The following is a 17,139-nucleotide window of genomic DNA, read 5'->3' as shown; positions in this document are numbered from 1 at the left end:
GAGATCAGTTCTGCCCACTTTTTGCTCTCATTAATGAGAGTCCACAGCAGGGACCTTCGGCCAATGTGTGCGTAAGTATGCTCTTCTATGACCTAAATGGAATGCGCCCATGAAGGGCAGAATAACAGAACAGCAGAGACTGTGACCTGCCCAAAGCAGCCCTTTCGGGGGCCACAGAGTGGAGAGAGAGAGGAAGACTGGAGCTCAGCACTTCTGCTCACCAGGGGCCCCAAGGGACAGCAATCTGCTCTCAGCTTCTGAAAAATACGGATATAAACAGGAAATGGGTTCCGCGGCCCCCCAGTCCTCCTGAGGAACAGACCAGAGCCAGCCACTGCCCTTCCTGAGCAGCAGGACTTTCGCAGAGTTGACCACTCAGGGCAGGGTTACCTCTTGCCCTCTGGTGTGGTTCTTGCCACACATCCCATCTGGCACCAACTAAAATTACTTGCACGTTTTATAATTTTCAATCAGCCAAGGGTTTTGTTTTATGTCTTCATGGGAGATCTTTCTTATGTATTAAAAGTTTAAATATTTAGGAGCCAGGTACAGTGATACATGCGGGAGGCAGAGGCAAGTAGATCTTTGTGAGTTCCAGGCCAACCTGGTCTAGAAAGTAAGGACAACCAGGGCTACACAGAGAAACTCTATCTCAAACAAACAAACAAACAAACAAAGGAACAAAATGCAAATATTTAGTCTGTGTCCAAAAGTCCCCATTGCTGAAGCAGCACTGCTTCTTGGTAATCCTTCCCTGATTAGCATCTGGACAGGTAGACTTCCGAGGTTATGTGCTACACCTCTGTGCTGTGAAGAGTTGGGACCTTCCTCATCACCAGTCCCAAAAGCAAACAAATAACAACAAAACATAGAGAGGTTCTGTGGGTAAAGACACCTCTACAAAGCCTGAGAGCTTGAAGTTGGTCCCTGGGACTGCAGGGTACAGTGAGAGAAGCTTCTACAAGCTGTCCTCCGGTCTTTACAGACACATGCACCATGTGTACATACATACACACATAAATAAATGTAATCAAAACATAAACAACAAGGTAGAGAGTGGTGGAAGAAGATTCTCTGGCTGCCACGTGCATCCTTACACACACACACACACACACGCGCGTCTCACGTGCATCCTTGCACGCGCACGTGTCCCACATGCATCCCTACACGCGCACGTGTCCCAACCCACACACATACGATGCACTTGTGATGGAAGAAGCTGCAGAGCAGAGTCACGTGACCCTGTTGTCCTCCTGGGCGTGGGTCCCAAAGAGTCAAACCAAGCATAAAATACAGGTAGATATGCGATCACGATTCTTATTACACTACTCAGTCTTGGAGCTCATAAAAGAATGAATGAATGAAGAAAGTAGGAGATATACACATATGGCTTTTGAAAGAATGCTATTTTATTTGCAATAAATGGGTAGTGTTAGAGATTATTATGCTAAGTAAAATAAGCCAGACTTTGAAACACATATATCACACTTTTCCTGTCATATGTAAAATCTCATTTTTTTAAGATAGTAAAAAAAAAAAAAAACAGAGGGAATGATCTAGGAGAAGCAAGGGGGTTAGCAAAAGTGGGAGGAAGAAACTGAGGAACAGGAGGCTGGAGAGACGGCTTAGTGCTTAAGAATGTTTGCTGCTTGCCACAGATATACAATAAAATAATATTAAATAAAACAAGGAGTGCTTGCTGCTCTCTCAGAGAAGCCAAGTTCAGTTCCCATACCCATGATAGGTGGGTTATCACTGCCTGTACCTCCAGCTCCGGGGGTGCAATGCTCGCTTTCTGTCTTCTTCTGTCTTCTTCAGGTGTCTGCACACAAGTGGTCTATGTTAAGACAGTAAAAGTGTTGTAAGAGCCGCTTTTATTTACCTGACTAAAAGTCACTTTTACTCACCTGACATAATTATCATCTCAGAAGCTTACAGCTAAATAAGCTCACCCTTTCTGGTTCTTTCTAAATTCTGGCTGGTTGGTTCAACTTAGCTGTTCTAGCCTAAACTCCTCTCTGAGCTGACTGATTCAAAGTGGCTTTTCTCAGCTTCTCACTGAATTGCTCTGCTTGGCCTCAAACTAATTGTAGCAATTTGTTTGCATCTTTTTGTTCCTTCTCACGGCTCATTCTGTCTTTACCTGTGCCTAGCTTGCTCTCTCTGCAACACATCTCTGTAAAACTGCCTCTCTCTCTCTCTCTCTCTCTCTCTCTCTCTCTCTCTCTCTCTCTCTCTCTCTCTCCTACTCTATTTCTCCTGCCCTTGTGAGAGTTGGGCATGTCCTATCTCTGACTCATTCTGTCAAATCTTTCTCAGATTCACCACTTTGCCTGCCCCTCAATTAGACCTCATTTCCAAACATGGTTGTTTCCTTTTATGAACTAAGTTTACCTACGTGGCTTGGGATTAAAAGTTCGTACTAAGTTCATGTCTGCATCCCAGTCAGAGTAGCCATGTTGCTAAATTAAAATTCCTCTATGAGTAGTATTCTTGATTAATGATTGATTTGGGAGGGCCCAGGCTGCAAGGGGGAGGGGCCATCCTTGGATACGTGGCCTGGGTGTGTTAGAAATGTTAAGCAGGAGGCCGACTGGAAGAGAGAGACACCCAAGTACCCCACGATAAGTGAACATGTGATGGAGGGAGAGACGGCTGAGAAGGCGAAGGTGGAGGGAGGTGGAACTGGAGACATCACAGCAGCGAGGAACAGGTGGCTATGAGGAACCTTGTAACCACCTGGGGCCATGGCGACGGCCTGGCCTGGGCTGCCACCAAGGGCCAAGTCTGAATCTGAAGCCTTACTGCAGCTGGGGTCTGTGCTGGGGCCTGCGTTGCTACCAAAGACCATCTGGATGTAGTAGTCTGGGCTGCTACCTGACACCATGCTGATGTCCGATGGCCTTACTGACGCCAGAGGCCAAACTGATCTGAGTGGCCTTTGCTGCTACCCAAGGCCATGATGACATCCAGACACAAGATGCCACCAGGAGCTATATCTGGGTCTATGGTCCTATTGCAGTCAGGGTCTGTGTTGAGGTCCCAGGTTCATGCTACCATCCAGGGCCATGCAGATGTGTCTTGTCTGGGCTACCACTTGAGTCCATGTTAATGTCCCAGAACTGTGGTGAACTGGTCCCATCCCTTGCTTGCTGCAAGAGAGCTAGTCCTGTTCCTTTTCTGCACAGCATGGGAGTATTGGCTCTGATGGTGTTGGTGAGGGAGAGCTGGCCCCACCCTTCATCTACCATGCGGTAGTGTGGGGAGAAATGTACCACATCTCACCTCCCACCCCCACCTCCACCCCCACTACCCACACCATATGGCCGAGCTGGCCTTGCTGGTACTGATGCAGGAAAACTGGTGGGCTGACCAACTCAGCTACCACCCAGCCCAGATCTAGAGCTTTGAGTTGGCTCACCAGAACATTCACCGCATCTATGAACTTGTGCAGTACATGAAAGGGCCTGCAGATTCAAAGCTGCAGGATTTCTATGACACAGGTCAACAACAGGATTTTCAAGAGGAGCCCTGGTGAGGATCCAGTATAGATAGTATAGCAGAAACCAGAGGCTTCAAACCAGACCGGTAACTCATTACAGTGACCATTTTCAAGTAAAGCTGTTTGAGCAAAAGGGCACACTGTGTGACACTCTGCAGCTTCCACATCGAGATAGTTTTTGTTGTATTTTGTTTTGTTTTCTTTTAGTGGGGGGGTATGCAGCATCAGAGGGGGATATGAAGGGACAGAGAAATTATTGGGATTTGGGGTGCATGATGTGAAATTCACAAAGACTCTACAAAAAGTTTTAAAAAGTTAAGCAAGTCATGGGCACCAAGCAAGTAAGCAGCACCCCCTCTGCATCAGCTCTGGCCTCCCCTCCATGGCCTCTGCATCAGCTCTGGCCTCCCCTCCATGGCCTCTGCATCAGCTCTGGCCTCCAGGTTCCAGTACTGAATTTCTGTTCCTCTGTGATAGGTTATTAGCTATAAAATAAAAAAAAAAATAAACCCTTTCTTCCTCAAGGTGCTTTGGCCATGGTGTTCATCCCAGCAAACTGCCCAGTTTTCTATGTTCTTTCCCTCCCCTCTTATGCAATGTTCCCTGAACCTTGGATGCAGGAGTTGTATTGTGGGTGTATCAATTAGGGCTGAGCATCCCACAGTGAGTTGGTCTCTGCATTTTGACTAGAGACTTTCTGTAATGGTCACCTGCTGCTTAGAGAAGCCAATTTCAAGATACAAAAGAATGAAGAGGGCTGTCACTGGTGCCCCCAGGGACTGTTGGGAGGAAGCACTGAGGATTTCTAGAAACCAAGTGAGGGGACCTCAGAAGAAATGTAGCAAAAGGAATAAAGAAATAATTGTTACTATCTCTATATTAGAGGGAACTTATGCACCAGGAAAAGCTCACAGGCCTCAAAAGCTAAGACAGTTTCTGCCATAAGATAATGAGGACCCACAACAGCTGTGGTTTTGACCAGTGAAGGATTGAGAATATGGTTCAAAGAATTCAGAGAAAAGAAGAGGGTGGGAATCGGGGAGTGACGCAGTCAGGAAAGTACTTGTCTGGCAAGCTTGAGAATCCGTGTTGGATTCCCAGAACCTGTATTAAAAGCTGGGCGTGGTGGCATGCACTTGTAATCTCAGGGTTGGGAGGGTGGACCTCAGGGGCCACGGGCGAGCCAGTCCCCCTGAATTAGTGAACTCCAGGCCAGTGGGAAGGACTGTCTCAAGGGAGGTTGATAGCATCACTGAGGAAGATGCCTGAGACCATCCTCTGCCCTCCACAAACATCCAGGTACCTGCACACACACAAGCATGTGTGCACACATACCCACATGTACACACATACACACACATGCATACACACATACACACATGTACACACAGATGTACATGCATCCACATGCATATACACATGTACACACATACCCACATATACACATGCATACACACATACACACATGTACACACAGATGTACATGCATCCACATGCATATACACATGTACACACATACCCACATACACACATGCATACACACATACACACATGTACACACAGATGTACATGCATCCACATGCATAAGAAAACAAGACAGGAGATGAGGTGCCATGGGGATAGAGCAATCTGGTTCAAAAAACACTTTTACTAATAAAACAAAATTCATCTCTGTGCTGTTACAGCGGCACCATCTTCCAAGACAAAACAGATTCCAGTCCTAAACATGTATGAGGCAACAGAAAAGTTTATTATAACAGCGATAAGCAAATTAGCTGGGCAGGGGCAGAAGCAGAAGCAGCACGATTGAATGTATGTTGGTTCAGGGTAGGGCTGCAATAACTAGATAATTTCTCAAGGAGAGAGCTGACTATTGATCAAACTGGTTAAAAGGTTGGCAAGAGCTTCTGGAGGCACACCTGAAGACAGAAAACATTGTGGCATTGCCCGTTGAATTGCTAACTTGTGCTCATCCTGGATTACTTGACTTGTGAGATCTGCTTTGCCTTCAAAGGGCAGCTGGGGAACAACTTGATGCCATTCATGAAAATGAATTAAACAAACCTGACATCCATTGAGAACTGTATGCCATCTATCTCTGACTAAAAATTGCCTCATGCAAAGAATTGAACTTCCTAATAAAACATCTAAAGGATGAGTGTCATGTGTAGAAGCTGCAGGTGAAGAGTACTGTTGAGAATCCAGAGGCGAAGTGGGTCCATCTCACAATCAGTTTCTGTGGCCTCCTGGTTGGCTTTCACTGAGGAAGAACCCAAGGTAGCAAGCAGTAATATGTTCTGCTTTGGTGTTTCACAGATTAAAGAATGGTCAGTTTCTTGATAAGTCAATTGAGCAACTGCCAATGGTAAACTTTACTTCATTCCTTCGTCCTGGAAGACAGAAACTAGAGCATTTGGGCATTGAGGAGTGAGCTCTGTAGGGCAGGGTTATCAAGGGAAAGGCAGAAAATAGAGATAAGGCCTAGTCTTACAGGCTAAGTCTAGTCTTTCATAAAGTGGTTGATGATAAAGGAAGCAATCTCCCATGCTTTTATGATTAATTCAACTATCATACTTGTGTTCTCGACTTCCCTCCTTGCGTTTTGTTGTCTCTGTGTAAAGTCAGCCTCCTTCTCCTTGAATTCCCTCTCCATACGTGCCTTTCTCCTTTCCCTCTCCAGTTGATCTTTCAGATCTCTAATCTCTTCTTCGTACTCCCCTTTGATCCGGGCTCGCTCTCTTTCCAGTTCCTGTCTGTAAAATTCTTGCTTCTTCCAGGTCTGTTTCTGAATTACATCCTCAGCACTTTCATACATCTTATTAGTAAAGCATCTTCCACCATTTTCCCTCACCATGCTCTGGATCAAGGTCAATAGTTGTGTCTTCTGTTCTTCCTGTTCAGCTCCTGATGCTCTGTTGTTGAACAAACAGTAGCGATTCTGGAACTCGCGGATCACTTCCCGAAGGACTTCAGGAGCTGTTTCTAAGTACTCACTGATATCGGTATCTTCCAAGTCATCCTTCCTGGTGAGCAGGAGAATCATGAATCTTCTAGCCTTTGTTCCAAACATTCTCAGAAGTTTCTGTGTGGCCCTGTGTTCTTCCACAGTATAACGCCCCAGTGGGATCACCAGGAGCAGAGCATGAGGCCCTGGAGATGTCAGGGCAACATAGCGTGTGATCTCCTTTTGTGTGTCAGCATCTGGTACCTCAGTGTCAAAGATACCAGGTGTATCCACGACAACAAGCTCTTTCCCATCCCAGGTGCTCACCCTTTTCTCACAGACCTTGGTAATGGATTTTGCACAGATGCCAGAATGGAACACTTTCTCCCCAATGATGCTGTTCCCTGTTGAACTCTTTCCTGCTCCAGTTTTTCCAAGTAAGACAATTCTCAGTTGGGGAATTCCTTGATATTGGCTTCCAAGCCCTAGAATATCAAGGAAACAAAACCAAATGTTACACTCAGCACCTGATGGTTAAATGAATAGTGTCACAATCCAATGCCCACTCTCTGGCTGCTTGTGGCCCATACCTATGTTGTCACCTCTGCCCTACCAGGGACTTCAGACAGCCTGTGAGTCTAAATGCCTATCTCAAAGGGCCTGACAACTGGTACTTCCCTTGATTCTTTTCTTCACTACCCTTTTTTAATATTCTTTTTGAGCACCTCATTCCAAACCTTTGTGATTTCCAAGCACCCAACAGAGTTTCAGCAGAGATCAGTGGACTATTTCTGATAGCTGCCTCACTCACAGAATCCAGAGTGGAACACAAAGTGTGAGTTTGGGGCATGTGCAGAGAAAGACATCATTTTTTTTCTGATTTATATTTTAAAATGGAATTTTCTTTCAACTGAAAGCCAAGTAGGGGAGAATGTACAAGCCTTAAGATAGTTTCCCATGTTTGGGAACCAGAATCCCAGGATGAAAGAAATCATATGACTGAGAACAGTGTCTAGGATGATCTAGGAAAGGAGACAGGGGCAGTTCACAACAGTATTTACTTAACACAGCAGAGTGCCCATTGGACGGATTCTTGTGGGCATTGGTTTCTTGGACATAGGAAGGAAGAATGGGAGAAGGCATCAATGGTTGCTACTATGCCATAATTAGTCAGTGTTGACACCACATGGTTATTGTTAGACTAGAACCCCTGCTCATCACCTGTACAAGCTAGGAAACCCCCATCTGCCCTTGTTCCCCCAACCTCACCTACACAGAGAAAACTCCCCTGTCTGCTTGGATGCGTGGAGAACACTCTGAGCTAACATGTCAACACTCTCGTCTCTGAGTTTCTAGAAACCCATCCAAGAATGACCACCCACGCGCTCATGTTTTGACTGTGTATGGGCACAATCCCAGCTCTTAGCTGGCACGCCATCATTCCTCACCTAAATTTTATAAAATCCTCTTGCTTTAGCTTAGATGTGTGACTTCACTGACCTCCACCTGTGATGTTGGTGAACCCACTGGAGAGCTGCCTCTCAATAAACCTGCCTTTTACTCTGGCATAATCTGCCCTTTATCTGCATTACTGGGGGAGAGAAGATGCTTATCAGTGATGACCCGTGATTAGACTGCACTACACATCCTCTCCGCCCCATCCCTGAACGCCCTCCTCTTTGGGATGTAGATTTGCAACCCTTCTCAGTGAAGTATAGCCAATGGGTCTGGGTTTGGGGCACACTGTGACATGCCTTGGAGGACAGGCAAACAAAATGATCAAAAACCCTTAAGCACTGTGGCCTGCGTGCTCCTTTGGCTCCTCTGCAGCTGCCATGAGAGGATTTCTGAACCAGCCCTGACAGTAACAGCCAGGAGAGACCCCTCTACTCTGGCCTGCCCAAGAGCTAGTTGACTATACCGAAGCTTCTTAAAGCATGGGTTGTGACTACATGGGGGGCCACAACATTGAACTTGGAGAAGAAGATAAAAAATTAGCAACAGTAAAAGATTCTGAAGGCACAATGACTAAAACATATTTTGAAATCAAAGGTGTAATGGTTTGTAATGTCTCTGACAGCCATTGGCTGTGTTTTATGATGACACAGCCACCTTGTTACTGACCAAACATCATAACCCCTTGCTCATCCCCTGCAGCACCAGTGAACACGGCCTGAGACATCTTGACTTGGATGTGACACCACCACTGCTCTGTATTATGTACTTAGTGACTGGCATTCTTACAGTTTCCTATTATACATTTACAATATCAACCCTAAAAACTGTTTGACATGCTCTATCCTCCAAGGTCAAATATTCAATCAAGCTTTATTTATGCAAAACAAAACCCAAGTATATCCATCTCACCAATGAGCAAAAATGTTGTTTTAAGTTAAAGAAAGACAATACATTTATTAACTTTAATTTTCTAATTTACTTTTCTTGTACACGGCATCCACTTCCTCTGTGCTGTCAAAGACGAGTTGTTATACACAGCTTGTAGTAGCTATAGTGGACAATGCATTGTTTTAAAAAAGATACTCATAAAATTTAACATCTCCATTGCTCATATAACTATGTTTTGGAGTGAAAACACTTAGAATCTGCTTTCTTATGACCTGTAAAATATAGTACAAAGTATTTTCACTATGTTATGCAATAGTTCTTCAGAATTTACTCGTTCTATCTAACTAAAACTCCTTGTGATACAAATGGGGCAAATATACTTCAATCTTTAAGAAACAGCAAACTATACAGACATATATACATAGCAAATATATATATCAAAAGTTCATTTCAAATTTTGTATGTTTGACTGGTAACCTATTTTATATACATATGTACCTAGAATCACATAAAAATTTCTTGAAAAAAAAAAGCAGTATTGTGGGAAAATGTTTAAGAAGCCCTGAAGTACACACATTTGTGCATCTGTCAAGACTGACAGGGAACCTTGCCTCAGGTAGATGAGAGACGCATCTATGAGCCTATCAGAACTCTGGCAGGAGCATGAGTCAGAGCCCAACTTTAACTGGTGTGGTTCAAAGAAATGGCTCAAGTTTTAAGCTATTATGTTGTAAGGTAGTTTGATAAATGAGCAAAATCTCCACTGACATTAATGAGCATGGCGGGTAGAGGATCGGGTGCTCAGTGACGCACTGATTCATTTGTTGATGGGAATGGGGGCAATGGGAGCAGGGAGCCAGATGAAGGACAATGACCCCCACATTGCTTTCTCTTAATTCTCCTTCAGGAAAGGATGGAGATGTGACCAGAGAGGCCACAGTCAGACAGGCCACGGGCAGCCTTTCTGCCTGTGGGAAAGAGGAAGTAAGAAGCTGTGTTGAAGATAGGCATGGTGGCTCATACCCGTCACTCTGCACTGGAGAGACAGGAGCACGATGGCTGTCACAGAGCCAGAAGGAAATGGAGGGAAGGGAGGGCTATGCCAGGTTCTGGACCAGTGAGAGACCAGCCGGGTTTCTTCTACTCGGCCTGGTGGACATATCCTGAGATAGCAAAGAGAGTCAAGAAGAGTGGGAGAGCAGAGAAATGAAGAGAACTATGAGGGTGGCATAGTAGTTTTCTCTCGTTCAGTGGATGGTCCAAGCAGGAGCGGCTGCACCCCCCCAGCTGCCTCCCCACTTCTCTTGCAGTTTGCCTCCCTCTGCCCCACAACCACAGCTCTTCTCACCATGGCTGCTCCTTGAATTTTCTGGGATGAACCCCATACCACCATACTGGGTTTCCATTGTAGCTCAGCTCCCTGCAGATAAAGAAATGGTCATGGTAAGTTATGAAAAATGCTTGGAACCCAACTTCCTGTAGCCAACGATAAACTTTTTACCATAAACTCAGCACTTTGATTGCTCCTGCCCCATCCCCCAAAGCTCATTAAATCCTACCAATACCTCCTTGGGCTGTTCCTGTTTCCCTCCGTCTCTCCAGCTAGTGAATGAAGAGTGTGGCGTCCAAACTTCTGGCTTAGCTTCTCATCCTAGCTTTCGTGGGCATCTCTAACAAAGGCTGACCAGGATAGAGCCCTTGACCCACCCCCTTCCTGGGCCTGGCTCCTCAGATCAATGGAATCACCACACAGCCAGTGGCTCCTGCTAGGGCTATGAGCTCCTCTCTAGCCTTGGTTTGCTGCCTTGTATGAGCCCATCACCAAATCTTAATGACTCCATTCAGAAATCTCATTCGCCCCTTTGTTTCTTCCTCCATGTTGATCAGACCCATTGCTGTTCATTGTTAGTGTAGCTGGCTGGGGCCGACCATCCCTTCTTGGATCCCTTTATAACTCTACCACCAGATCTCACTTTCAAAATGAAATTTAATTTTACTTTTCTTGCTTGAATTCCCTGGCAGCTTTTCATTCTCTTGAGAGAAGAGTTTGAACTATTAGAATGGTCCAGAAATCCCTGCATGAACATCTTTCCCTGAAGGCACTGACCTCCCCTCTATTCCCAGAATCTTTGAAGCACTTTTATCTCCTGTGTTTTTTCAGAATTCCCCCTTTCTGGGGGCACTGCCTCAACCCACCACCCAGCTGGAGCTGCTCAACCTCTGCTTCCTGAGAAGCCCTCCTCACCCCGTCGCTCCTGCAGCAGCACCAACCAGAGACTTCAGCTTTGAAGGTCTCTTGCTTTTGCTGTAGTAACTGCACAGCAGCATTTCCTCATCAAAGACATGGTTGTAACATGAAATTAGTCTCCAGCATTTGATTGTCTCCTCTTACTGTGTGACAGGAAACTTCCCAGGAATACACACAGCACTAGACAAAGAGTGGGTCCCAATTTACTAAACAAGCAAATTGACCTTCTTGGATCTTTACCTGTCTCTGCTTGGTGGTGGCCTGTGCACACAGCCGTCCTTCCTTGTTAACCAAGACACAGTCATGTAGAAACACTCAGCTCATTCTGAATGCTTCCTCTGCCTACTATACATGGACATATTGGGAAACTCTGGAGCCAACTATGACCAGGACAGGTTGGAATAGGATAGAGTCCCCACACAGGGAGCCATCAGTTACAGATGTGAAGCAGAACACCAGATGCTTCTTTAGAAAAAGGTTCTTTATGTCTGAAGGCCAGGTGGGTTAGAAGACAGCTTCTCATAAACTAAAAAGAAACCACACACTTACATAAAGCGTTGGTTCTTAGCACAGAGTTGATTTGGTGATGAACAAGGAGACCCAGGATCAATGGTAGAAAACCTCTCAAAAATTTCTCAAAACTTTCTCAGGGTAAGGGGAGACAGAGGGCACAGGGTGACAAAGGGGCTCTTTAGATACTAATTCGTCTGTAAAATCAAGACCTGTGTTTGTGTAGGTGCTGATTTCATTAACTGAGCCATCCCTCCTCCTCCCACCTGTGACCAAACATCTACTACTCTCTTTAGAACTGTAGTCACAGTAAATGAAACCTCCCTACTCAGACATATCTGGAGGGAGTTCAGTTCTTCTAAGAACTCGGGGGGTGGGGAATGGTTTCCCCAAGAGGCAGTTTCCCTAGGAAGCGGTTTAAAGGAAAAAGATAACAGCTAGTGCTGATTCCAGCGTTATGCCAGCTTGGTGGAGCCGTGCCAAGCTGAGCCTGTTAGGCATCCGCCGTCCCTCCCTTCTCCCTGCCTGCTCCCTCCAAGATAATTCATTCATTCTATTCCTGGAAGAGTCAAAGTTAAAATTTTTTTTTGACTAGTGAAGGAATTCTTTCTCCGTAGAGAAAGTGTCCTTGAAACGGTGAACCCTGAAGCACACAGGAATTTGCAGAACTCAGCCTTCAACTCGGATGACCACCTAAAATTATCAGGCTGGAAACAGACACCAGTGAGCACGATTCCCAAGAGCAGGTCTGTCAGGAGGTTTACTAGACAGTCAGCAGAGAGGCCTCCTCCTCAAAAAACTCTACGCCCACATCCTCCATCCCTATTCTCTTACCTGAAAACTCTGGTCCTGTGGCCTTCTCTGATTTTGCAACAATGCTAAACACCAGAAAACAGAGTAGCAGAGAGGAAGCGCGAGGGGGAGGAACAGTGGAAATAGGAGTGTACAAGGGACCCACCCAGCTTCCTGGCTAGCTGCAGGAACTTTCTGCAGTCCTCTTGTTCTGTGCCAGCTCATGTGGTACCCATGGGCTGCTGGTAGCTACTGAGCACTTGGAACGTGATACAGCAATAGTCACTTTTTTATTGCCAGGACTTTAGTTGACTGCAATATGGTCCATCTTGGTATATAACAGGCAGTCACCTCTTGTTTGGCAGAACATTCTGTTAATATGAGTGACAATGACTCGGTTGGCAGTGATATTAAATCTCCTGTGTGCTTTCTTGTTTAAGAAATGAGAGAAAGAATAATTAAGTAAGAGAGAGAAACAGAGACAGGCAGAGAGAGAAAGAACTCCTTGTTAATAGCACATAATAAGGTCTACTTTTAATTTAGATATTTCGGTATTTTATACTTCATATAATTCCTGATTCAGTTGGATTTAAAAAGGATATCTATATCACGTCTCCTCCACTCAGGGGTCAGAGCTCATTACAGAGGAAGGGTGGAAAGATCGGAGGCACCGAATATCTGCAGTGAAACACTGTTTGATGGCTATGACAAGGCCATTTCACACACAAATTTTCACAGACCAAAACCTCAGCACCAATGCGGAAGGGCTCATGAACTCCTATCTGAAGAGCTGTGGGCAATTGATTGCTCTCTCTCTCTCTCTCTCTCTCTCTCTCTCTCTCTCTCTCTCTCTCTCTGTCTCTGTCTCTCTGTCTCTGTCTCTCTGTCTCTCTGTCTCTCTCTCTCTCTCTCTCTCTCTCTCTCTCTCTCTCTCTCTCTCTCTGTCTCTCTCTCTCTGTCTCTCTGTGTGTGTGTGTGTGTGTGTGAAGCTGTGAAGTTTTTCTCAAGAGCACTGCCCTTAAAAGACTGTCCATGAGCCAGTAGATGATCCTACATCACTGCATGTATGGGCAGCACTAAGTGGAGTTTGGATTTTTTTTTTTAATGGGGAAGAGAGACAACATGAAGTTGGGAAGAAAAGGAGAGGGCTAGAGAAGGAATCAGAGGTAAGAGAACCTGAAGTGGAACTGATCCAAACATACTATGTGACTGTATATAATTGTCTAACAATAAACAATCATCATCCTGTTATCTGATTTCTCCTTGTTCAATCTCTCTGTTTCTCCTCTATTATTCTGCCTACTTTGGGGCTGATTCTTGTGTATAATTTCACTTTTCTTTTCTCTTGCTGACTTTTTTCAGGACAACTCTTTGTGTGTGTGTGTGTGTGTGTGTGTGTGAGAGAGAGAGAGAGAGAGAGAGAGAGAGAGAGAGAGAGAGAGAGAGTATTGCATGCATCAGACTCCATGCCTACCTCTTAAACTTGGGACAGTCTCCTTTCAAATTCTACTCAATCTCTCCACCCATATATGTATATATATATATACTCATACACATATATACACATACACATACATATTAGAAGAACCTCATGTCCTCATGTCTTCACACTGTTTGCCAGTACTTGATGTCCACACAGTTTATAAGCCCCAGGGGGCCACCAGCTCTGGGGAACTACTCAGGCAGGGATCAGCAGGAAGAGCTTAGGTTTTGGATCCCTAACACAAATAAGGATAAGAGTGATGGGGGAGTGAGTCAGATTAGCAGCTCTCCCACCAGGAAAATCTATTTATGAAGTGTCTTTGATCCCAGGTTCATCTGTGAAATCTGGTAACTTGGCACAGAGTCACCAAGCAACCAGGTGGTTCTGAGAGAGGCCCTGACAAACCTCAGTTCTTCACGACGGGCCTTCTAAGCCTCCTCTCGCCTCTCCGTGTACTGCCCTGCGCACTGAAGGGTCCCATGAATTTGTGACCTTCAGTAATTGGAATGCTGGGAGCACAGATGTCCAGATACAATCCCAATCCAGACAGGCATTTTTAACAGATTACACTGGTCAGCAATAACACCTTCCAGCCCTACAGTTTATTTTCAGCAATTTCTGTTCCTTGTTCTGTGTTCCCTCTCTGCTATATAAACTGACATTTTTCTTCAATTCATGAACTCCATTCTCACACTTACAGGAATTTCTGGTTCAATTTAGTCGAATTGTGTGTGTGTGTGTGTGTGTGTGTGTGTGTGTGTGTGTGTGAAGAGACCAGAGGATGATTTTTCATAACAATCCTCAAGAAATTGTGAGCTTGAGGCTGCTGTCAGCCCATTTCCCAGAACCCTTCTTTATGAGTGTAAGACTGTTAGTGTTAAATGTGTCCTGATGCTTCCTTCCTGTGTCTGCCGCAGACATTTCCTGCGCTTACCCCTTCACCTTGTGTTACTCATCTCACCAGTTGTCATATTACAGGGCAGAACAGCTAAGAGAGCGCGGCCATGCGCACTGCCACTAATGTGAGATGGAACTCAAAACAGACTGTCGGGGGAGACTGAGGAATGAGGAGCTCCAGGAGACTTCAGCTTGCTGAACTGTACTCGGAGTTCTCCCTGGATGTCGTGTTGGGCTGGAGTTGGTCGGAAGCAGAACTCTCCTCTGCCTTCCACCTGGAGAGACTTAGTTCTGGCCACTCACAGCTCAGTCTTACGCAAGTGTGATGTGTGTGTGCACTGTTGCTGCCTTTTAGAATCATTGTAATGGAGTTTTAAAGCCTAAACTACTAATAAAATACTTAGCAGATGTATTACAAAAATAATCAAAATTGCCCAGGAGAGATGGAGTCAGGAGCCTTAACTGCTCTTCCACAGGTCCCAGGCTGCATTTCCAGCACTCAGTGATGACTCACAACCATTTGTAACTCCAATGCCAGGGGATCTGACACCCTCTTCCAGCCTCTGTAGGCTCCGTGCAAATATGGACATGCAGACAATATACCCTTATATGGATATTTTTTTAAATACTCTGAAGGAAGCTCACAGCTTGGAAAGACCATTGATGTCATTGCACCCCTAACTAAACAGATTCTAGAAATGAGAACAGGAATGGGGGGTACAGTCTCCAGTGTGTGCCCACTAGTGAGGTGCATAAAGCCAGGCTTTAATGTATAGCCCCAAACTCATTGTATGGTGTGTATGTGTGTGTGTGTTGCCTGACCATGTCTGTGTGAACTGTGAGTGTAAGTACCAGAGGAAGGCAAATGTATTAGATCCCCCTGGAGCCGGAGCCGGAGCCGGAGCCGGAGCCGGAGCCGGAGCCGGAGCCGGAGCCGGAGCCGGAGCCGGAGGTGGAGCCGTAGGCAGTTTTAAGCAGCCCCTCTGGGAGCTGGGAACAGAAGTTGGATCCTCTGTGAGAGCAGTACACAGTCTCAGCTGCTGCGACACCTCTCCAGCCCCTGTAATTTCTTCTGATGAAAAGGTAACCAGGTAGAACTGACAACTGAAGGAAGATGGCATTACGAGACAAGAGGTAAGGGAAATAAGAACATGCGACCCTGAAGGAAACTGTCATCTCAAAGGTGAGAAAAACTAACCACACGGACTGACATTTGAAGTAATATGCGTAAGTCTGGAAGACATTGTGCTAAGAATGGAAAAATACTTCCAATCTCATGTTCATATACAACCTAAAAAGCTCAGTTGGGGTTTGGGGTTGGTCAGCCACACTTGACAGACAAATCTACAACAAAACTCCTGCACCTATGGCTCAGGGAACATCTCAGCACCAGGAAATCCGTGGTGAGTGAGATTGTTTCTCCTAGAAATAACCAAAAATCTTCACCCATGATATGTGGCTGCTAAAACAAGACCTCTATAAGTTCAACACCAATAGACACACTAATGTGGAAGGGGGAATCTCATGAGGTCTTATCCCCAACAAAGAACCACAAGAAACTAAGCAATGCTGCAGCAGGAGCTGCAGGGATGTCCTTAGGGATGAGTCCCCTGATTGATTATCCAGTACCAAGTGGTCAGCAGGGGAATGTGTACATACATAGACATTGAATGGGCTGAGCAGCTTGTATGCATATATTTATGTATGCACACACGTGTAACAATAACAAAGAGAAAGGGGCTATGCATTTGAAAGGGAGCAACGAGGACCTGAGAGGGCTTGAAGGGAAGAAATGTGCTGGAAGCCAGCCCAGCAGACGTGTCCTTTCTTCTTGGTTCTTCTTGAGGCAGTGGAGCTGGGAAGATGGGGTAAGACTGTGTCTTATGGAAAATTTAGGAAATTCTGGGGTAAGACTGTGTCTTATAGAAAATTTAGGAAATTCTGGGGTAAGACTGTGTCTTATAGAAAATTTAGGGTTGCTGTATAATAAAAGGTTTACTCATCTAAGTTACTATGCTAATGTAGTTGACCGGCCTTCTGTGTTCCTCTGAAGCCAGAGACTGCAGTCTCAGACATTTAACACCTCATCCTAAAACAGCAGGAGATTTAGTAAAGGATTAGTTGCTAGAGTCTTTTTCCTATTGTCCAGATGCCTCTTGCTTGTCAGTCTAGGGGGAAGTTAGGAGCAATAAACTCTATTGAATCAGAAGAGAATAGCACTTGCAGAAAGAAAAACTTTTACAAAAGTGAATATGCATAATCTCACATAAATTTATACATATAGCTTCATACATATTTTCACGCAGTGAGCTGGGCCCAGCTTGTGTGCTATCTCACAATTTCATACTTACACACATACATGCATACATTCTCACAATTACATACTTACACACACATCCATACTTACATATAAATAT

At 45.2% G+C, this 17,139-nt stretch overlaps 1 protein-coding gene across 3 annotated transcripts; it reads right to left on the bottom strand.

The window, feature by feature from the left end:
• Positions 1-5,231: 5,231 nt before the first annotated feature.
• Gimap4 (GTPase, IMAP family member 4) lies at positions 5,232-12,499 on the bottom strand. Of its 3 annotated transcripts, none has more exons than XM_052173675.1 (3): positions 12,385-12,499; positions 10,141-10,212; positions 5,232-6,931 (listed from the first exon to the last, which is right to left on the bottom strand). In XM_052173675.1, the coding sequence occupies exons 2-3, from the start codon at positions 10,196-10,198 to the stop codon at positions 6,003-6,005; spliced, it is 987 nt and encodes a 328-aa protein (XP_052029635.1). In that variant the 5' UTR covers positions 10,199-10,212; positions 12,385-12,499; the 3' UTR covers positions 5,232-6,002. The 3 variants fall into 3 exon arrangements, with proteins under 3 accessions (XP_052029635.1, XP_052029637.1, XP_052029636.1); XM_052173677.1 differs by lacking the exon at positions 12,385-12,499 and adding an exon at positions 11,281-11,395; XM_052173676.1 differs by lacking the exon at positions 12,385-12,499 and adding an exon at positions 10,358-10,456.
• Between the last annotated feature and the right edge of the window lie 4,640 nt (positions 12,500-17,139).

Source organism: Apodemus sylvaticus, chromosome 2, assembly GCF_947179515.1.
Source record: "Apodemus sylvaticus chromosome 2, mApoSyl1.1, whole genome shotgun sequence".
NCBI lineage: Eukaryota > Metazoa > Chordata > Mammalia > Rodentia > Muridae > Apodemus > Apodemus sylvaticus.
The sequence above is the reverse complement of the archived record's forward strand: the minus strand, read 5'-3'. Positions and strand labels throughout refer to the sequence as shown.